Source organism: Panthera pardus, unplaced genomic scaffold (genome assembly GCF_024362965.1).
Source record: "Panthera pardus isolate Hobbes unplaced genomic scaffold, ASM2436296v1 HiC_scaffold_15, whole genome shotgun sequence".
Lineage (NCBI taxonomy): Eukaryota > Metazoa > Chordata > Mammalia > Carnivora > Felidae > Panthera > Panthera pardus.
In genome coordinates this window covers 27,789,191-27,813,185 of record NW_026526710.1, presented here as the reverse complement: position 1 = coordinate 27,813,185, position 23,995 = coordinate 27,789,191, and the positions used below count along the sequence as shown (strand labels likewise).

Sequence of the window (23,995 nt, the reverse complement as noted above, 5' to 3'; positions counted from 1 at the left end):
GGCGAACATTGTCGTGGGCAGGTCACTGTCTGCTCCAATCCCAAATGCGAACCCACAGAGGAGTTCGGTAAATGCTCTGCCACCGTTAGCCCCACCTGAAGAGATTCCAGGTGGTTCAAGACAGGGCCAACCAGTGGTACTTTGAAAGGTCCCCAGGTGACTCCAAGAGAGGAGAGAGTCTACAAGTGCGGCAGTGGGTTTCGAGTACCAGAGGAGAAGAGAAAAGTGGGAGAAAGTGAGCCCAGAGCCTCAGGTCTCTGTTTCATCCTTGTACCCCTCCACGGCACAGTGGCTTGTATCATCGACCAGCATTCTCCGAGCCCTCGGCCATTCACCAAGTGCCACCGCCGTGATCGCTGCATCCCTCAGGTGTGGCGACCTCCCAGCCACACAGAAACACAGTCGCCCACTCCGGGCCTAACTTTCTCTCCGAGGCAAGTCTGACCACAGCTGCCAGCAAGCAGGTTCTAAAGAAAATGCCTCTCCTGTCCCTTCAGTCCTGCGGGGTTACGAAGGGGGCTCATCGGAGCAGGCCGTGGAGGGCGGGGAGACGGGCCCCAGGAGGAAACATCAGGCCCTGCAGCCTGGGGAGCTGCCCATCAGGGTCTTTCAGGGGGGGTACTTAGGGATTACCCAAAGTGCTGATCCCCAAAATATGCCTGTCCCTGAGCCCCGCGTGAATTAAAATCAAGAATTTTCAGAGCTGGGGCCTGGAAATTTGGCATCCTAACAAGTTCTTCCGGTATACAAGGAACCACAAAGAGATGCACGTCATACCAGATTACACTGGACAGGCTAGTCCGCCATTTATGCCATGGTGGATGGATCGTTTAGGATTACAGAGCTCTATTTGTTTGAATTCCCCATGTCCTTCCTTCCTGCTTTTGCTCACCCAAGAAATATTGTCAATAAGCACCAACCTTTTGTGTTCTTACTCAAGAAGACAAAATGCCTCACCCCCCTCTTCCAGGGCCAGTTTGGTCTGTATTCAGATGTTGCTTAACCACTTGGCAGGAACCATGTGCACTGGGTAAATTAACACTCTCTATGGGTATGGCTTCTTCCAGTACCTTGTCTGCCTGTAGGAGACCTTTCCTTCACATGTATTCTCCCTTCCTCTCAATGCTAACGAGAAATCAAGAATTAGAAACGTTCTTGGTCTAGTGAGAATGTCTTCCACTTCATTTCATCAGTAACTATTCATTTTTGACTGGCATTGAGCTGATCAGAGCTCAGCTCTGATGGTGGCATAAGAATTTCATGGATTGGGGACTAGAGGACAAGTTTAAAAAAGGCTTTCCCCTGGGCTTCACTCAGTCGTAGGGATGCAGAATGCCTAGAGCTGGGACCTAGGACCTGACATTTTACCAGTCTCTCCAGGCCATCAAAGAACATTTCACCCAGTAAAAGGCTGAGTTACATGCTCTGTGTGATGCAAAGAGGCATACATTTTAAACCTTATTCTTAGGAGAGTTTCAGAGGTCACTGAGATGGGTTCTAGACTCATGCAAGTATGAAACGTATACCCATCAAATAAGATAAGGCATGTGAAGTAACTTTGGGTACAAATCATGTATGGCCCTAAACATGCAAGGGAGCTCTCAACAGTTGAGGTAAATAAGGTATAAAAACTTGAGAGAAGAGAGACCAGTGTGGACACAGCCTTGGAGCGAAGGTGAACAGTTGGAACCGGGAGTCAGGATCGTCCGTGAGAGGAAAAGATCTGAACAACTGCTGGAAGATGGAGGTTAGCTAGAGATGCTGGGAGCAGGGATGAGGCTTCCTGACCAGGACTGAGGCTCATTTGGTGAATCAGATAGGAGACAGCAGGACTGAACCATGAACCGCTGATGGCCACATGAAAAATGAATGTACGTTACTTCTCATGAAAGATGAGTTTGCCTGTGAACTCCTGCCTCTGTGTTATTTCACATACGTTGAACTCACTAAAGCATTGAGGAGCAACCACCAGAACCCTGAGGACACAGCACTTTGGCACTGATAAGAGATGTGATGGAATGTTCAGCCTTAGATAGTAAGGGGGGGGGGGAATGTATTACAAGGCTTTGATACTTTTGTGGATGCTGAGACTGTAGACGTTGGAATTTCTCTGAACGTATGGGCGCACATCGTCACATGCATGGTGGTAATGCTGGTGTGTTTGGTGATGAGAAGAAACAGAGTTTGCAGTTCACCACATGAGATCCAGGGTCCTTTCTGGACATCAACAACTCACGCCAAATGCAGTAATTCCATAGTCTCCCTAGAGCCCCTTCTTTCTGTACGTTTTACCTTCTGTTAATAGCTCTTCCAGGTTCATTTGCAAAATGGTGGGGGAGGGGGGAAAGGGGCATTGAGGAGGGCACTTGTTGGGATGAGCACTGGGTGTCGTGTGTAAGCGATGAATCACAGGAATCCACCCCAAAACCAAAAGCACACTGTATACAATGTATGTGAGCTAACTTGACAATAAATTTTATATATATATAAAGAAAATGACGGAAGGAAAACTTGGCTCCTTTAATAGAAGAGAGTAGTCACAATGCACCAAAAGTGCCAACCATTTTATTAAAACAGAAATCCCTACGGGGCAGCAGCTCCATTTCTCATTTTGATGAGTTTATTGTCCAATACCCAGTTTAGTCAGTGGGTATTCAGACTCCAACAATTTCGACTTGTAAAAGCCTGGGAAATTTTTCCATTATTAGCACACTTTTCAGAAAGTGGGGAAAGTTTATATCACGTAGTACTTCAACATCCTGTCTCCAACTATTAAAGTTTGAAGTTCAGTGACATTTGACTGTCTACAAGATTGGTTTTATTTGAATTGGATGCCATCGTGCTATTTAAACTTTTTGTAGATTTATTTGTTGTTAAGCTTGCTGTGGAATCAGGCAATATTTTATGCCTGTGTTCTGCCTTTTGCTTATAAAATCTGCTTACATAATAACTTGCCCTTGAGATTTAGCTGCTTAGTTCTTTCTTTTTTTTTTTTTTTTTTTTTTTTGCATAGGAGATTTATTTTTTCCAGAAACTTTTTCTCCTTCTTGACAATATCAGAGAAAAAGATAGTTACAGTACTCAGATAGAAGTTGAAGGCTTTATTTGTTTCATGTACATCAAGAAGCCCCTCAAAATTTTAGTTCCCTGAGCTGAAGAAGGTTTCGGAGTTTTTTTTTTTTCTAATTTTCTTTAATGTTTATTTATTTTTTGAGAGAGAGAGAGAGCATGAATGGGGAAGGGGCAGAAAGAGAGGAGACAGATTCTGAAGCAGGCTCCAGGCTCCAAGCTGTCAGCACAGAGCCTGACACGGGCTCGAACTCATGAACTGAAGGATTATGACCTGAGCCAAAGTCGGGCGCTTAACTGACTGAGCCACCCAGGCACCCCTCATTTTTATGAAGCAAAGAGAAGAGCGAGGTACACGACTGTGGTCTTGCCCAAGGTTATGGCTGTCTTTATCTGTAACTGCTGCAAAACTTGTAGCTGAAATTGTGGGAAGATGATGCCATGTTTTGAGGTCTTTTTCTCAGAATGGTTGATGCAATCAATTTGGGCAGTTCTCAGAGTAATTCTTTCGAAAACTGCCCTTGTAAGCCTTGTGTGTTGCCCGCTAACGTGTAATGCCTGTTAGGGTTCAGTGGCGGGAGTGATACAAAAGGAAAACAAGGAAAAAGGGCAGAGAGAGAAAGAAAAGGAGGCAAATGCTGGTTTAAGCAAAGAAAACTAGGTTCATTTAAATTATTTTAAACATCAAAACGTTGGAAAAATGCATAATAAAAGAAGTTCTAGGTCTATTCTGTATACAGGGTAAATACTTTTAATCAAAAATCTTAACATCAATTATAGTAATGAAAAATCTAAGAAATATATAAAGACATGAACAAAGAAGGAAAACAAACGTGGTAGAGAATGGAATATCTTTTTAATAATCTTTAAAATTATAGTGGCAATGCATGTTCATTGGAAAAAGGCTAAATCAATAAGAATATAATATATATATTATATCAGAATATATATTTTTACCCCTATTATATATTCTGATTATTTTATATATTCTGATCCCTCTACCTCGTTGCTATCTGTAATTCAGTTCCTCTCTACCAGAGGTAGCTGAGTCCAATACTAAGTCTCTTTCCAAATATTTTCCCGGTATATTTATACACACATAAGAACACATGTAAAGTCAGAGTAAGGCTAGAAGGATGATGCATATTGCTAAGTGAAAAAGCCAGTCCAAAAAGGCTACATACACTATATAATTTCATTTTAGAAAAGGAAAAAACTATAAAGATGGTAAATACATCAGTGGTTTCCAGAAGTTTGGGGGAAGAGATGGCAGAAGGCTGAATAGGTGAAGCATGGGAAACATTTTAAGGTGGTGAAATTACTCTGTACGACACCATAGTGGTGGGCACATGACACCAATAGCATAAATAGTGAGCCTTAGTGTATGCAAATTTAAAAATAATCAACTAAGAGGTTAGAAGATCCCACCGTGGAATGCGTATGTGGCAAAATAATGTTACAGATGTACGATATAACCTCCCCTTAAGGGGATAAGGAGAAAGGTGCCTACTTAAGTAACTTTAGATATGAGTAGAGATCATAAGACTAGAGACAAAGGGAACTGTGCATAAGCACTATACTCCGGTTGATGAAGTTGTTCACCATGGAGCTACGTGTTAAAATTCTAAGGCTGCTATAGTGTATACTGGGATTAAATAAGTAAATGCAAGGCAGGTTGGAGGCCAGGTTTGTCACTGTTAAAGAGGGAGTTCACAGATAAGCAAGGGCAGAAGGATAGAACCATTTGATAACAGAGTAGACTTGGAGACATCAGTATGAACTCCCGTGGACTTTAGTGAAGACACAGATGGCTACATACACAAATATGTCCAGATATGTGTATATGCATGAGTAAGTATGCACACAAGTACTTCCTTGCTTTGTCAGCTGAGAGGGCATACAAGCAGTGACACCCCAGTGGAAATTAGCACGTCGAGTGCCCAGGGCTTGGTTTCTAATACCATTCTCAAGCAAAAGGAGCCTTGGAGAAATGGCTGACTCCAGGGTTTGGTCAGGGACTATGAGTCTGGAGCGTCTTGTAGTGCCAAAAAATAACAAAGTAATGGTACTTGTCAAAGGAACACAAGAGCATACTGAAAGAGCTCCCAGTGGTCAAAGCTGGAACAATTTGAGCAACAAAATAAATAAAGCAGTATTGGATTAAAACCATATCTGTGGATATGGCTGGAAATACATATAAAATACATATCCATGAGTCCTTATGGATCTAATAAATGATTTAATAAATAAATAGAGAAAAGACAAGTCTTCCCATATGAGAGAATGCCAAATAATACATGTTAATACTAACCCCTCGGGAAGGTAGGGCGTAGCCTCCCACCCCTTGAGTGTGCGCTGAACATAGTAACTTCTTTCCAAAGTTTAAAATAGGGAAAGGAGGAAAAGAGCAACTTTAAAGTGAAAAAAACTAGCAAACCCTTCTTCAGCTGGTTGGTCAGAGTTAACATCATCATTAATAAATCCTGTTGATGGCATGTATCTTTGATGTGATGTGATGAGAATGACACTTTACCTCTGTGGTCGTCCTCCCCGCAAATCCATAAATCTTGCTGACCATAGCAAACAAATAAACCAAAATTAAGGGGCATTCTACAGAATGCTTTATCAGGACCCAACACTGTCAAGGTCATCAAAAACAAGAAAAGTCTGAGAAGATGTCGCAGTCTGCAGGAGCTTAAGGAGACATGATGACCAACCATGATGCTCTACTCTGGATGGGATTCTAGAACAGAAAAAGGACATTAGGTAAAAACTAATGAAACCTGAAAAAAGCATGGACTTTGGTTTTTAAAAATGTTCTAGTATTGTTCATTAGGGGTGACAAATTTAAGATGTTAACGATAGAGGAAACTGGGGGTGGGGAAACCTCTGTGAAATCTTTGTAGCTTTTCTGTAAATCTCAAATTATTCTAAAGTTTAAAACTTATTTTAAAATAATCCCCTGCAACATTTTGTCAAATATGGCGAGAGATTCTTTATTATTATTAATTTTTTTAAGCTTTTAATTATGTTGAGAGTGGGAGGGAGAGAGAGAGATTGAGAAAGAAAGCAAGGGAGGGGCAGAGATAAAGGGAGAGAGAGAATCTGAAGCAGGCTCCATAATGTAGAGCCCGACAGCAGTGCTTGAACTCATGAACCATGAGATCATGACCTGAGCCAAAACCAAGAGTCGGTCACTTAACTGAGCCACCCAGGTGCCCCAATATTCTTTATTATTTTTAATGGCTACATAGTATTCCATAACATATATGGATATGCCATGACTTATTTGGATATACCCTGTCATGTTCATTTAGAAAGTTGGTAGCTTTGTCCTATTACTGTCCATGCCCAATAAACATCCTTAAATATGCACATATACAAGAATTTGTCTCTATCAAACACATAGATTCTAAAGAAGCTTTGAAAAAGTGCCAAAGAAAAAGCTGCACATAAGAAGCAAAGGCTCTGAAAATATTGAGGACTTGAAGACCTTTATGTCACCTTAATGTTGCCTTTATTTTTAGTACATTTTTCCCACAAATTAATGAAACTTGTATTTTTCTACTCCTGTCAAATATTCCATTTCTGGATTTTTAGAGTACTCTTTATTTATACCAAGAAATAATACCCAGAAATTAATATAATTATTATAGGGCACCTGGATGGCTCAATCGGTTAAGCGTCTGACTTCAGCTCAGCTCAGGTCATGATCTCATAGTGCGTGAGTTCAAGTCACATGTCAGGCTCTGAGCTGACAGCCCAGAGCCTGGAACCTGCTTCAGATTCTGTTTCCTTCCCTCTCTGTCCCATCTCTGCTTGTGTTCTCTATCTCTCTCTCTCTCTCAAAAAATAAACATTAAAAAAATGAACTCTATTATATATGTGCATAAGAGTATATGCAAATACGACCACTGATACGAAGTCAAGCTCACATAAAAATAGTATGGATTATTTATAGTTGTAGACATATGTAGCAAGTGAGCAAATGCTCATGGAAATGATACACACTAATGTCTACATAGTGTTTGAAGAAGGTGGGGGAGGAGTGAAAGAATAATGGGCAAGGCTTTAGGTATGCCACTAACCTTTTTTTTTTTTATGGCAGAACGCTAATATCTGTTTTATCTAAGCAAGGAGTATCTATGTGTGTTTTATAAATTCTGTCTTTACACCCAGTTTTTAAAATTTAAAATCATTTTATTTATATGTGGTTTCGTTCAGCCCCTTGCATTGTGGGCAAATTATTATAGGATTCTTCTTCCCTCTGATACTTCAAAAATGGACTTTATCTTGCCTGTATTGGCACCTGTTGAATGCACCTAAATTTATTCCTTTCTCTTTTTCTTTCCTCCAGACACATTGCTCTTTTCAATTTAAGCAAGACTATAAGAGAATGAAAACTAACTCAAGGAAAAATTGTATTCCCTCAAGCATTCACCAAAATAGTACACAGCTTTTGGCCTTTTATTCCCACATTTACTGGATAATAGATGGAGCTTTAGTGCCTTCAGTACTGTGTTTGAGTTTTTAACTCTTGATTTCAGCTCAGTTCATGATCTCACGGTTCATGAGTTCACACCCCGCATCCAGCTGGCTGCTGTCAGCATGGAGTACGCTTTGGATCCTCTGTCCCCCTCTCTCTCTCTGTCTCTGCCTCTCCCCCTCTTGCACTCTCTCTCTAAGAAATAAATGAAACATTAAAAAATGCATCACAGTTCTAAAGGGGATAGGAAAAGAAGCTTCAGGTGGTTTTTGTTAGAACTCTCCAAAATATGCAATAAGTAAATAATTCAAAGTCACATATACAACAGGAAAAATCTGAAAGCTAAAATTGATTATTTTTAATTAAAAGGACAAAAATACTAAGACAAATTATCAGAAACTTCATACCTCTATGAGTGTACTACCATATAATGGACTGAGTGTTCGTAACATTGGCTGCGAGGTCATGAAAGATCTTAAATCTTTTACAAATCTTGGAAAAAAAACTCATAGCGTGTTCAAAACCATCTTAATTTAAGATGGACTCTATTTACTTAAAAATAGTGACTTATACCACATATAAGAAGCACACAGATTTCACTGTGGTCCAGTTCCAGAGGTCCGTGGAGCTCCTGATCTATTTGGGTTAGATATAGATGTTAGCTTTCAAGTTTTATTTATGAAAGCTAGCTTAATCCAAATGATCAGGCCTCTGTTTTTTGGCTGTCTTTTGGCTTGTGCTATTTTTAGAAACTTTGGAGTGGAAGGATAGACTCTCCAGCCTATCCTCACTAAATACAAAGTTGCAAAGAGAGATGTTGATCACATCCAACACGAAGTATGGCCATGGGTAGTCACCAGGTCCCTGCCTTCTTCTTCACCCATGAGAGCTGATCCCCTTGGTTGGCCGGAGGCCAGCAGATCCTGACCTGGTTCCTTCTGTTCTTTCCAGGTCAGAGATTTAAGCAGGAAGTGCTTTGGGGTGCCAACATTCCATCTACAGTGCTGGATCAGGGAGCTTCTCTTCTAACTAGCTGTCAGACACCCTGATGACACGAAGCGCAACAGAAAACATGTGTTAGCGTTTCTTCAACAATCTTAAAGAATCTCTCTCTCTCTCTCTCTCTCTCTCACACACACACACACACACACACACACCTATAAGGAAATTTTAGTTATCATGGGTTATATTGGTTGTGTTAAGAACATTAATTATATCGGGAAGAAAAGCTCTAAATGTTTATTTTGAAAGACGTGTCTGAGGAAAAGGTTAATTAGAGATGGTCAATCCATAGTGATAGACTACTGACAATATTCGGACAAGGACTTCTGTATACTCTATGTTGCAGATCATTGCAGGTCCACGACTTGTTTGAAGCAGATTTTCAACAAGTTAAATACACAAATCTATTTAAAGAGAGAAAGCATTTAAAACCTATGTAGCAGTTTGGCATTGCGGTGGCATTCAGGCATGGGATTATTTTCTGTTAATTGCTTTTTCTTATATTTTACACATGTATTTGTACGCAATGGATAGGTATTTCCTGAATGGTCCTCATAGATAGTTTGGGAAACAAGTTTTAGAAAGTGATTGAACTTGGCCTGACACCTATTGTCATTACAAAATATGTAACTTTTGATTTTCCCCAAAACACACTTATCGTTAGCACTGCTGTGTTTATAATTTGTCATGTAAATCACTTCAAGATTTACAAATAATATGGAGATAGAGTGAAAAGAAAAGAAGAAATTTTCCTGGGGCTCTTTGGTAAGAGTTAAAGGAAGGTGAGCAGGGAGGGATATATAGGAGAATGTGCATTCATGTCAGGTATATGTTGTCAAGGGTGAGACACACAAGAGGAGAAGGAATCTCAATGAAAATGTTCCTCTGGTGACACATGACCAATGCTCCTGCTGACAACAACCTGGAAAGCTTTGGGGTTGTGTCTGAAATGAAGCCAGAAGAGAAAACATGAGCCAAGGACACAATCATTTATTTTTATGCATGGGTTTTTGGAATGGAGGTATTTATTATTCCCGTTGTGTTTACAGATTAGTAAATCTATGGTAAAAATCTTCTAAATAGAATACCCTACTTCTGGATAGATAGGTAGACAGGTATCATTATGCCAGTATATGTGTGTATTAGCCAGGCTGGTGGTTTCTTTTCAGTATATGAAATTTATTGTCAAATTGGTTTCCATACAACACCCAGTGCTCATCCCAAAAGGTGCCCTCCTCAGTACCCATCACCCACCCTCCCCTCCCTCCCACCCCCCATCAACCCTCAGTTTGTTCTCAGTTTTTAAGAGTCTCTTATGCTTTGGCTGGTGTTTAAAAGTTATATAAAGTATACAGGACCAGCCTTCCTGCCACAAGGCGAAAAATAGACAACAGATATGAAACAACTGTTTTTGAACACTTCACAGTTGGAAGTATATGAGTGTGATGCTTGGTAGAAGGGAAACAACCAAGATGAGCTCTGTGATGCCCCCAGCTTTCCACCTTTTAGCATTCACTGCACGTTGTGTTGAATAGTGAACCTAAGAAGAGCACGGTGGTCTTGCTGGGCTGTAGAAAGAGAGAAGCTGAGGGGGCTGAAACTTGCAGTAAAGACTAATGGAAAGAAGGAAGCAGGACAGAGAAAGCTCTGGAAATCTGCACGGGGTCACCCAGATACTTTAGCTGGATTCTAAGCTGTGCATGCACAGAGTGAGACTCCATGAAACCAGACAAATCAAGACTCCTGGGGGAAGGAACAAATATTGAGAACGTATAAACTCAGTAACTCCTGGAGCTCAGATAGGATTGGGAAAGCATTTTAGTTCTAGCTAGTCAGAATAGAGAGACTGCTGAGTCTAACCGTTAAAAGTCTGACTGTTGGGGCACCTGGGTGGTTCAGTTAGTTAAGTGTCTGACTTCAGCTTCAGGTCATGATCTGGCAGTTTGTGAGTTTGAGCCCCACATTGGGCTCTGCACTGGCGGCATGGAGCCTGCTTGGGATTCTCTCTCTCCCTCTTTCTCTGACCCTCCCCTGCTCGTGCTCTCTCTCTCTCTCTTTCTCTGTCTCTCTCTCTCTCTTTCTCTCTCAAAATAAATATTTTTTAAAAGCCTGTTAAACTAGTTACACAGTAAAGGCCACTCCACACGCACAGTGATCAAACTTAAGAACAAGCCTGCTAGAATAACACTGATCTGCAAGGAACTTAACTACCTGCCAAAACAAAACTCAACATTCTTTAAAGGAAGACAAACAAATCCAGACACTCAACAATATAAAACTTACAATGTCCGGGATCCAGTTGAAAATTATTAGACATATACAGAATCAAGGAAAAATAATCAATCAAGAAATGACCTAGAAATGACAAGCTCTTTGAAACAGCTCTTCTAATTATTTTCAAGATTAAAGAACATGAACATAAAGAAGACAGAAATGGAATCGTTAAAAAAAAGAATGAATGTACAAAAAGAACAAATGGAACTGGGAGAGGTTTAAAAAAATACCGTAGATAAAATAAACCCATCAAATGGGCTTAAGAGCAAATTAGATACCACAGAAGAAAAGATCAATAAACTAAATACAGGGTAATAGAAGCTATTCAAACTGAAACACAAAGAGAGAAAAGAGATCAAAAAATTAATAGTTGTAAACAGAACCACAGTGGCCTGTAGGATAGTTTTAAAAGGTTTGATATAAGTGTAATTGGAGTCTTAGAAAAGTACGAGGACAGAAAAAAAATATTTTCGTAAATAATGAGCAAGTGTTCCCCCCAAATGGTGATGTATAGAAACCCACAAATCCAAGAAGTTCCATAAACCTCAATACAAACACAAAAAAGTTCCACCAACGTGCAGTATAATTAAGTGTTTTAATACCCATGGCAGAGAAAAATATTAAAAGTGACCCAACACAGTGGTTGGTTTCAAAATACAGTACCAAATACAGTAGGTTCAAGGCAATAATGATAAGAATTGTCACAGACTTCTTGCCAGAAATGATGTACATCAAAAGGCAATGGGACAACATCTTTAAAATTCTGCAGAAATAAAAAAAAAATTTTTTTATACCCATCAGTGTATAATTTTGTATTGAAAGATGTAGGTGGAAAAAATAAAATTCAAATAAAGATATTCTTAGAGAAACAGACACTATCCAAAACATTACAGGGTGTTTTGCAGACTGCAGAGAAGTGATTCTAGGTAGAAACTTAGAGCTGCAAATATAAAACTCTGGAAAGGAGATTCCCCTTTTCTCTACCTCTCAATGAATTTTTGTGAAGATATTTTGTCTGAAGCTGAAACACTTATGTCATGCCCATGAAAGAAGAATCATGAGAGGACAATAGCAGGGAAAAGAGAATACACATTACTGATTCATCACAGATTCAACCACCCTGGAACCATTTACCTTTGGGCTGTTAAGTGAGGTATGGAATCTGGTAGAACAATCAGTGTCAAACTGACTGGAGAAACAGCCATTTTAAGAGCTTCATACCTGAGTCTTTGGAACCGTTTGCAATGCTTGTGAATACGGCATTAATTTTACATTGATTACGTGAATGAAATCTAAAACATGTAGTCAATATTTTGAATTACTCTTGAACATGTTTTAGTAAGGCTACTCTTAGGGCCACCCTTATAATTATTCTGAGTATGGGCTGTTCATAAAACTATTGTAGATGCTATAGAAGATGCTAAGAACTGCATGATATTGGCTCTTAAGATACAGTACACAGACATATCAAAGAAGACTAGTACTATAAGACATTGTGATCTGTGGTTAAATGAAGACTCTAGATGTTAAATAAACCAAAATGTCAACCACACACAACATTTGAGATGGGTCTGGGGAATGAATGGGATTCATATTGGCAGAGATCAACAGGTCATGAGACACAGTGGGCAAGGAAGTCCCTCCCAGTGAGAGGAACCAAGAACTTCCAGCAAGAGACTTACTGGTCTGCCGGGCAGGAAGATGTCTCAGTTCATGCCCAGCATCTAGCAGGATTTGATAATAACTACAGCCTGGTGGCTGTAGTGTGTTGTCCATATTCCATGTTTCCAATGGGAGATTTTGCTGTTGTGGTGTTACTGTTCAGTGCAATTTTGCAGAACTATATGGAGTATTTCTTGAACTGTAAGAAATGACCAAGCATCACATAGGGATCCAGCTGGTGAGTTGTATAACTGAGTAGAATTTTGAAATGGTGTTCCTTGGGGCGGGAAAGGTATGTTCTCAGTGTGAGAAGAAAGTATATGTGAATATTTAGATTATAACCTGAATATACCATCAAGAAACTATTCTCCATTTATTTCTCATTCACATCACCAAATCCAAATATTAGCTATATATACCGCTGTTCAAAAAATAGATATATCATTCCAGCTTGAACTGAGTCTGTATTTTTATACAAGAAAGAAATTAATACCTGTCTGATTTTAAAAGAAATGTACTGGCCATATTGCTTGCAATCTGAAACTATTTTACATAAGATATTTGCAAACCCCATTTCAACAATTCTAAGTTGAACTGGCATGAGAAGTATTTCCAAGTCTTACAACTATCATTTCTAATCCTCACGGTATCTTTTCAAGATATGTATTTGCAGGGCGCCTGGGTGGCTCAGTCGGTTGAGCGTCTGGCTCCTGGTTTCGGCTCAGGTCATGATTTCCCAGTTCATGGGATCGAGCCCCACATTGGACTCTGCACTGAAAGCATGGGGCCTGCTTGAGATCCTCTCTCTCTCTTTCTGTCTCTCCCCTGCTTGTACGTGCTCTCTCTCTCTCTAAATAAATAAATAAATAAACATAGAAAATATTTTTTAAAGATACATATTTACTAGCCTCATTTTCCATGTGAAGAAATTGAGGCTCAAAAAAGTTAAAGGCCATATGCAAGGTCACACAGCTGATAATTGAGGCAGGATGTGAGTCTTTACATATATTCCTGTTCTTTCCATTAGCCCTATAGCTTTTGATTATTTTCAAGTTTATTATGAGTTCATGGTAAGGCCATTTAATTCAAGGGATTCATTTTATAATCAAAATATTATAGAATATATACCACTGACTCTTCATCACATTTTTTTAACCTTTAAAAATAAACCCACATTGGGGCGCCTGGGTGGCTCAGTCGATTGAGCGACCGACTTCGGCTCAAGGTCATGATCTCACGGTTTGTGAGTTCGAGCCCCAAACCAGGCTCCGTGCTGACAGCTCAGAGCCTGCTTCTGATTCCGTGTCTCCCTCTCTCTCTGCCCCTCCCCCACTCATGCTCTGTCTCTCTCTGTCTCAGAAATAAACATAAAAAATTTTTAAAAATAAAAAATAAACCCACATTTTGTTACCCTTAGACTTATGGTCCTTAGAATCGGGAAAGAGTAGGCAGAGATGGAAGAAAAAGAAAAGTCAGTTATTTTTAGGCGGTTGGTGATTTTCCCCTGCGTTACTTCCACAAGCTTCTTTAGGGTACCCATGTTTGTGTAAAGTGTCAGGTCCCCGAAGACCTTTTCTGGGCAGCTGTGGTTATGGCTGGCTTTATACTCAAAGGCTCTGTGCTTCCCTCTGAACCCCGACTGGTTTACAGAGATGAGGCTTCACCTTTCCCTCTTTGAATTCTACTTGCTACTTGTTCCTGGATACTCACCTGAGTCAGGTAAGTGTGTACAACTTGTCAGTGATAATGACCGCTGGTTGGCTTCTTGTATTTCGTGAACCTCCACAATACTCAGCATGGGGGCTCTCCATAGTGAGCACTGGGACCCTTGGCATCTGCCATCAAACTCCTTAGCAGGGAAGGGGAGAAGTCTGAGTGAGAATAGAAATGGCTGAGCACCCTGGAGTTCTGACAATGTGAAAATCTTCATCTTGATGGAGCTGCGCGGATTCTTTAGGAAGCCTCCTCCTTTCTGAGCTTGGTTTCTGCTCTACAGCCTGCACTTGGCACGCAAACTCCCTGAGAAATAGCTTCCTCTCCTTCCCTCTCTATTTCTTCCCTCCATTCAGTCCCCCATTTATTTTCATTAAAGGATCTAAGTTTAAAATGCGAAGATTGTTAAAAGATAGTTTCTCCAGACAGTTGTTACCCCAAAACAGTCATTTTACTCTAGTTGGAAAGAATAGATTCCCTGGTTTCATAAGAGGATTTAAAACCTGCCCAGGCTTCTATCAACCTAACTGTGTACTAATCCATTCTAGTTAGCAGTGTTTATTTAACTGAAGGATATGCCTCCCTGTATCATAAGAGGTCTAGATGATAAAGAGCCCTGAGCTCTGGAGAGGAAAAGGCTAGATAAAAAGTGTGTTGCCCAACCTCACACCCATTAGGATGGCTACTATCAAAAAATAGAAAATAACAAGTGTTGGGAATGATATGGGGAAACTAGAGCCCTTCTGCTCTGTTGGCGGGAATGTAAAATGGCACAGCCATGATGGAAGGTTCGAAGGTTCCTCAAAAAATTGCAGATAGAATTACCATATGATCCAGCAGTCCTACTTCTGTGTATATGTCCAAAAGAATTGAAAGCGAGGACTTGAAGAGAGAATTGTACATGTGTGGTCATAGCAGCATTATTTATAATTATTTAAAGGGAAAAATGTCCATCTATAAAGAAATGGATAAATAAAATATGGTCTATACATACAATGGAATATTCTTCGACCTCAAAAAGGAGGGAAATTACGATGCATGCTACAACATGGATGAACCTTGAGGACATAATGCTCAGTGAAATGAGCCAGACACAAAGGACACATACTACATGATTCCATGTGTATGAGGTACCTAGAGAAGTCATATCCATAGGGACAGAAATTAGAATGGTTAGGTGCCACGAGCTGTGGGAAGGGGGGAATAGGGAGTTATCGTTTAACAGGTACAGAGTTGCAGTTTTGCACGATGAAATAGTTCTCGAGATTGGTTGCAGAGCCCTGCGTGTATAGTTAATATGACTGCACTGGACCCTTAAACATTTAAGATGAAAATTTTTATGTTATGTGTATTTTACCACAAATAAATTGTTTTTAAAACGTGGTATTTTTTTCAGTATTACATAGTGGGTTTTTTTGTTTTTTTTTTTTTCAAATTGCTGGGTGTCTATATGACTAGCGACCAAACAGATATGGTCTGGAGTAAACCTGAAAACAGGTGGAGTTTTTATAAAGTTGCCGACATGTGTGAATCAGAACAAATATGCTGCCAATTCACATTCACCGAATGCTTTCAGATGTTATGAGTGCTTTGGAGGCAGAGGAAAAAAGTGCAAAGCAAGTGCTCCCTGGCAGGTGGAGAGGCATTGACAGTGAGCCCCCAGAGCCCCAATGGAGCTGAGAGAGTCAGCTGCACACTGGGGCAGGGGAAGAATAACCAAAGGGCTGTGGTCAGAGACACTTCCTGTAGCTGTGATGTCCTCTTCTAGCAAAAGGCTTGGAATGAATTTTTAGACATAATAAGCTGAGTAAAGTGCAATTTGGGGGTCTTGAAGGAACCATCCAGGCTGCTCCATATTTTTCTCTTATTGGATATTTGAATCTCTCATTGCTTCTTAATTGGAGAGCTCTTGGGCTGAAAAAAAAGTTACTTCTTGACTATATACATTTAATTATTGATCCATCCAAAAGGTGAAGTTCAAGATTCTTCTTGGCAACTGTAGGGAACAAAAATAATTATCCGTTCCATATGATGCAAGATATTGTTTAGCGAAAGTGTTCTTGTGATGCCTTTGTTATGCTCTTATTCTGTGTTCTTATTTCCCGGACCAAGGGCACTAAAATCATGGATGGTGTGGCCTAAGCCACAGCAATGTTTCTCTAAAATTCTAGAATGCACATGTGATATAGTTCCTTTCCATCCTGTCTTTCTCTTTTTCTTTTTCCAAAGGAGGAACTTTGCTATCCCTTAGTCTCTACTTCTCCTATATAACCATGGTCGCCTATGATAACTTTATGGTATAACTTAGTGTTTAGTGCTTTTAATTCAACTCAGTAAGCTTACACTTAATACTTGCTATACACTAGGCACATCCATCAAAGCAAGGTGGCAAAACACATACCCTTTTTTTTTAAATTTTTTAACATTTATTCATTTTTAAGAGTGAGAGAGACAGAGCATGAGTGGGGGGGGCGGTGCGGGGCAGAGAGGGAGGGAGACACAGATTCTGAAGCAGGCTCCAGGCTTTGAGCTGTCAGCACAGAGCCCAATGCGGGGCTTGAACCCACGGACTGCGAGATCATGACCTGAGCTGAAGTCGGATGTCCAAGTGACTGAGCCACCCAGGCGCCCCCACGTATCCTTTTTTGAAGAAAGTAGAATCGAGCTGGGCAGAGACATAAGCACATAAGCTAACAATAATGCAATTACAAACCATGACTACAATAGTTATTGTGGATACACTGGGAAGGACAAATTTATTCCAGTTAGAAATCATACATTTCCCAGAGGTTGGTTCCCTAGCTCCCAAGAGCTAGGCCTTGATGATATCAAGGTTATCCCACCAAAACAGAAAGGAATAGGAAAAAGAAGCCAAAATGAAGAGGGATGGAGATTGGTTTTGGAGTATTAATTCACATATACTGTAGAGACCATCTGGGCCAAAAGAAAGAATCAAGAATTGATGCTTTCAGCAAAAACAACTACCATAAATTAGCATGAGGGTTCAGGGGATGGGCTATGGTGGTAATATAATTATGTATTCCTGGCCACTGGTATCCTGGGGGACCTCTGCAATAATTCAAGGTGGATGAGCATACATGGAAGGAATACATGGATATGTATAGATTATGAGATACGGTTGGGGTGGGGCTTGTCCTGGAGTTGTCCAGAGAGATATCTGTCTGAGAGTCTGTGAACCCTGCCTGGCCTGCTACCTTGGATTTGCATTGCCAAGGAGTGGACAACGCTTACCTGGCACATACACCTCAATCATTGATTTGGCAATCCCCCCCAAAAAGTCACAACTACCTGGAAATAACCCTGGTAAAACAAGAAGTAGCAAGACCAAGGGGACCAACATTTTACGATAACCCCCATATAGTCTAGTGCAGCTTGGGTTGATGGCGTCAGGGAGAAAGGAGAGGAGACCTGGCTGCTAACGCGCGCAATACTTTGCTGGCATTTGGGGGTATTCTCCAGGCAGTGAATGAATAGGAAGTAGGAAGGGGAAGGTGGCATGCTGAACCCGAACCTTCTTGAAGGTTACTCTGGGAATGGTCATGCTGTGGAAGGGAGAGAAACTAGAGACTGCCCTTTACGTTGTAATTGTGCAGGAAGAGAAGCTGAGGACCTGTTCTGTGGACAGGATGTTGGGAGTGAAATAGAGCAAGACTGGCCAGATACCAAGCCAGGAGTGTGTAGCCCAAGAGGCTGATCTGTTTCCACTGGGAATTGACTATCACACAGGAAGCTGTCTCTAGCCGTACTCTGAAAACTAGAAGAGTTTGTGAGATCTTAAGCAGTTAGCATAAAATCGCCAGGAAAATGTCCTTTCTTTGTCCACGTGCTTACACCCTCTGCCCACCCCCAATTCCATTAGGCTTTACAAGGAACTGGATTTTCAGACACTGCGAGCCATCTACCAAATGCACTCCCATCTGTTATTGATAGACCCGGCCTGGGGTCCAAGGATAGTCCAAATACACAGAAGATCTGAGAAGCTTTATCTTTCTGCTTCTAAATAAGCAGTAAACAGGAATTCATTACTCCAAAGTTGTGTCATCATATACTTCTCTGGCAAAGAGACATTTCTATGGAGAGAGAGATAAAAGATAGTCATTTTTACATACTTTAATGACTGAGAAACAATACAGATACTTTTATTCAACCAGTTTGAACTAGGGCTACTGCAAGGGCACTAGCAGTTGTGTGGGAATCATCAAGACAGGAGGAAGCTTATAAATATCCAATGATGCTTCCGTAACAAAAAATAGGGTGCTCTTCTCACTGTGCCCAGTTTCTCTCTCTTCCCAGCCCAGTCCCACAGCCTGGCCATTATACAGGACTCCTCTTTTCTCTCATTTACTCATCTCCCCTTTTTGGACTATCTTGACATGCCACATTCTTCTTCCTGACTACCCTTCCCAGACAGAAACAGCCACAGACAGGAAAGGTTTCTGTCACATCTTGCTCTCCCAAAGGAGCATGTCACGTTACATCACTGCGGTTAGATCAAGAGTCACTTCCTGGAGGCAAGGCCCTTCGGTTTCACTTTTCTTTGTATCATCAGTACTACGAAGCAATTCTGGACTATGTGAGGTTCCCAATAAAAAGCTAATAAGCAAGTCAAATAACAGTTGGATGTTGCACAGCCTCCTAGAATTTTAGCACCAGACAGGATATGAAACTTGAAGTACAAACTTCCCATCTTGTATAGGAATTCTTTCTATAGGAGCTAGCCTACTTAAATTAAAAAAAATTATTTCTTTCTTGCAAGAAAAGAGAACTCTTAGGTCTTAATGATATTTCCATAGCTCTGTTAGAAAAAGTTCCTTACAAGTACAACAGTCAGTCATTCTGTAGCTTGTATCCATGTCTGTTAGTCTGTACTCATTGTACAAAACGTGAGACTGATTCTCAGTATTCTTATAAAATGTGCAAAATCAGTTTGGAATAAACTATGATATCAACGGTAAGGTGTGGGGTCTCGATGTGATACCAAGTCTTTTAGGAGGCACGTGGTTCAGTTTACAGACAGCTGCAGAAATCCCTACAGACTTTCAGATGGGGCAAGACAGGTATTTGGAAACTGATGATCGAGGAGGTCATTTCTAGCATGTGTGCTAGCTGTGGGACAGGAAGACGAGAGACTTGGGGGCTGAAACCTACCGCTTCGTTAAAACAGAGACTTTCAGCTAACAATTGATTCTAAATGTAAACACTTTCAGTTCTGTGCACTGTATACAAGAAATTGACGTTTTAATCTGGGACTGCAAAAACAATTTCCCAGTGTTCTACCACTCTAAGAGGGACATAAGTTTTGTTAGCAGGAAATTTTCTTTCTAATGCTAACTGTAAAAAAATCTGCCTAGACTTGGGAAGAAAAGACCTATAGGAAGAGCAAGTTCTAGTTAACTTATTTTTTTCTGATAAAATTGAAGAAAGTTTAGTTTCTATTTAGCTCTCTTTAAAATCTATGTCGAACAATTCACTAATACGGCACTAGCCTCGTAAGAGAAAACAGTAGTAGCCCTGAGAGGTTTTCCACGTGGTTTTACGAGTGATGGGCATGCAGTCCTTGAAGAGCTTATAACTGAATGAAGAATGTAACTTAAAAATTAAAGGAAGTTCACATATGAAAGATACAAACAGTAGAAAGACATGAAACTCACTTTTTGTGTTTTTTTAATGGTTATTTATTTATTTTGAGAGGGAGAGCTCACGTGAGCAGAGGGAGGGGCAGAGAGCAAGAGAGGGAGAGAGAATCCCAAGCAGGCTCCATGCTGTCAGCACAGAGCCCAACGGCGGGGCTTGATCTCATGAACCATGAGATCATGACTTGAGCCAAAATCAAGGACATTTAACCGACAGAGCCGCCCAGGCACCGAGAGACATACGAGACTCATTTCATGTAAAAGTTTTATTCATTTTGTAAAATCCTTTCTTAGAAAAAGTCCATATAAAGTGAATTTCTAAATGAATCATGTCTATATAATTTCCCAATATCTAATCAGATTCATTCTGTTATATAGTAGAAATAACATAAAATCATTTCAAAATTTAATAAGCCTCATAAAGTTATATTTCAAAATAAAGAATTAATTATAAGGCTTTAAGATAAATTGCCCATAAATAAAATTTGACAGAAACGTATCTTCCAGAAACTCTAGTATATAATAATCTGGCTTTTATGACTGAATCACAGAACTGAGTCCAATTTCAATATTTGCCCAATAACATCAGCATTAGCTGAAGAGCTAATGCTAAATCCTGCTAAAAACAAAGTAAGTGCTCATTTAGCTGAACTTAGTAACATGTTACCACATACTTGACATTTCAGTAATGCGGGGATTTAATAGGGCTGAATGGCAATTAAAATGTAAATTTCTAGGGGCACCTGGGTGGCTCAGTCAGATGAGCATCCGACTTCGACTCAGGTCATGATCTTGTGCTTCGTGAGTTCGAGCCCCACACTGGGCTCACCACTGTCAACCTGTCAATGCAGAGTCCTCCTCAGATCTTCTGTCCCCCTCTGTCCCGTCCCCACTTGCACTCTCCCAAAAATAAATAATATTTTTAAATGTAAATTTTTAAAAGGAGCAAGGACTTAGATTAATGGTATTAATATTACATAGTATTGGATTAGATAGTATTAGATTTTTCAACCAGTATTAAAACAATATTGGCATCGATTTTGCACACATGCACACATACTAACACACACACACACACACACACACACACACACACGTGTGTGTGTGTGTGTGTGTGTGTGTGTGTGTGTATGATTTCAGGATGTATATTTTATATGTATATTATGTACATGCATACATATGTCATTTAAAGATGTAGTTGTATAGGGGGACCTGGGTGGTTCAGTTGGTTAAGTGTCCGACTTCATCTCAGGTCATGATCTCACGGTCCGTGGGTTCAAGACCCACGTCGGGCTCTGTGCTAACAGCCCAGAGCCTGGAGCTTGCTTTGGATTCTGTGTCTCCCTCTCTCTCTGCCCCTCCCCTGCTCATGGTCTGTCTCTCTCTCAAAAAACAAACAAAAAAAAATTAAAGAAATTAAAACTAATAAAGATGTAGTTGTATATATAAGAGTAATGAAATATCTAGAGTAGGGTGGATTAACCTAGGACTAGCTCATGAGTATATTAAAAACAAGATTTTTTTTTAATTTTTTGTAATGTTTATTTATTCTTGAGAGAGAGAGAGACAGAGCTCGAGCAGGGGAGGGGCGGAGAGAGAGGGAGACACAGAATCTGAAGCAGTTCCAGGCTCTGAGCTGTCAGCACAGAGCCCGACGCGGGGCTGGAACCCACGAACTGCGAGATCATGACCTGAGCCAAAGTCAGACACTCAACCGACTGAGTCACCCCAGCGCCCCCAAAAACCTGCTTTTATTTTATGTTAGGGACATATAGTTTATTGTATTTTTCTGATATTTTTCTTTGTTTTTAAACAGGTTGTTTGGTATCAAATCAGTCATTCAAACGGACTGTTCCAGCACGTGGAAGATCGTAGCAAACCCAGACCTGTCATGGTATCACCATGCCAACCCCATAGTCCTGCTGGTGATGTACTATACGCTGGCAACTCTGATCCGCATCTGGCTACAGGAACCCCTTGTAAGGATAAAAAGGTTTTGGTGATCTGATATGCCAAGGAACCTGGAAACTCCAGGAGAAGTGGCTCATTGCTACTAACTACTGAGCGGTCAATGCTATATTCCAAAACAACTGGAGTGTTCTAGTTCTGGTGCCTTATTTCAGCACAGAGCACTATGCAAATGCAAGTGCTCTCGTAACAAAGCCTGGTCTCTTCAATACATCACCACGTGCTGCTGAGAATGGTCCCTGGTGAGGAGAATGGAAGACATTTGCATTGAGCACTTAATGCCATACGATGGGCTGTCCATAGACATTATCTCACTGAATTCACTGCATAACTCTGAAAGAATTAGAATAGTATCATACCCATCTTGGAGATGAAGAGAACGAGGTTAGAGAGGTCCATTGGTCTGAGTGGTAGAAATCAGATTCAAACTCATGTTTGACAGCAAAGCGAGAGCTTCAGTGACTACACAGCCTGTTATCATGGTGACTGGAGTTTCAGAAACTTCTCTGACCTCTAACGTCTGAGGATGGGATAGGGACACCCCAGCTCTCAGCAGGGCCTGTAGCCTTCTAGTACCCCACTGTGAGGCATGGGGACTTGGGGGTCTCCTCCAGGCACGACAGAAGAGTGATTTATTCCTGTGAGGTATTAACAAGGGCAAGGCACTTTTGAGGGCAGGACCAGAGAGTCTGGATAGCTTCTCTCTTTTCCTTTTTTGGTGACAGAAAACTTCAGCCCCTTTCATTTTTCCCCATAATTGACTATAAGAAGCTCAGTTGTAAGGGAGCTTGTTGGCACATGAGGCAGGAAAGTAGTGTAGACAAGGATGGTCACACCTCTCATCCAGCACCTTCTGGGGGGCGGGGGGAGCTCACTGACTGGAAGCCCATCTGCGTGAAGTCACGCCTCCTCTCCTGTCACTTCTAGGTTAGGGCCTTTTCTGTGTTCACACCCACAAGACTGTATCTACACATCCATTCAGTTCATCTGACAGGCAGACAGCAAATATTTATTGAAAGCCAACGCTCTCAGACATGAAGCTGGGGGCCAGGCATAGAGTATCGCCCTAGGCAAGGTGCCCCAGCGGAACTGGACGTTCCAGAAGAGAAAAAGCCGTCCAAACAAGTAAGTGGGATCCAAGTCACATAGCACAGTGGAACTGGGTGAGACGTGTGTCTCGTCCGTCCCCAGCAGAACTGCTCCCTGCAGAAATGGGACGCTGTCCTGTGCCCCACCGGTGATCCATTGTCCCCACTGGGCAGGCAGACCCAAGGGCCACAGAGGCAGCCTTGTTCACAGGATTCTCATATGGTGTCTTTCTTTGGGCCATCGATAGCGGCTTCATGTAACAAAATGTTTTCTGGGGTCATAAGGGATCTCCATCATTTTATGGTCACAGTTTCCTCCAGTTCTCTCCTCAAAGTTTGAGTGTGCCAGTAAAATGCTCTCAAGTGAAGTCATTGTGTTCATTTCATCCACAAACACACAGAAGGTAAAGGGTGTGCACATTGCACAAATGAAAGTGGGTACAAAAGAAATTAAAATATGTTACGGAGATGGTCTCTGAACAGTGTCCAATGAGGGATGGAAATTAAGGCATTCAAGTTAATAAGAGTCACAGGTGTCCTTCACTTTCTCTGGGGGGTATCTCAGCACCCCCAGCATGCCAGGAGCATGTGACCCCTGTTGTCATGCTTCCATAGTGGGCGAAGGCCGCATTATAGTCCCATAGGCCCAAGAGACATTTGGCTTCCTCAGTCTTGGGCCATCTGGGGATGAAGGAAGGTAGAGTTAATAGCAAGATTACAGACCACAGTGTCTAGAAGGGTGTGTGGAGAACAGGGCCTAATTCATACCAGTGTCAACATTTCAAGGGGCCTATATTTTAAATGTGCTGGGACACAGCACTTTGTCATTGAGGCACTGATGGAAGACAGATGGCTGGTTATATCATAGTTCCAGATGACCTGGCACCCTTCATGAAAAATGTCAGCTATCAAATGTGAGTCCTGAGGTAAAAGTCTATGATGCATGTTTGAGAGAGAGAGAGAGAGAGAGAGAGAGAGAGAGAGAGACAGACAGAAACAGGTGTCGAGAGTTAAATAATATATGGGCTCCCACCAGGGCATTTGGGTGCTCCCCATGGCTACTCTACCCTGGCACACTA

General features: G+C 41.1%; 1 protein-coding gene across 10 annotated transcripts in view; it reads left to right on the top strand.

Moving 5' to 3' along the window:
- PIEZO2 (piezo type mechanosensitive ion channel component 2) overlaps window positions 1–23,995 on the top strand; it is a 468,071-nt gene that overhangs the window by 309,035 nt on the left and 135,041 nt on the right. For all 10 annotated transcript variants that reach the window (XM_053902383.1, XM_053902382.1, XM_053902379.1 and 7 more), the window contains exon 8: window positions 21,677–21,839. In XM_053902383.1, the coding sequence (XP_053758358.1) occupies window positions 21,677–21,839 (163 nt within the window). The remainder of the gene's footprint in view (window positions 1–21,676; window positions 21,840–23,995) is intronic.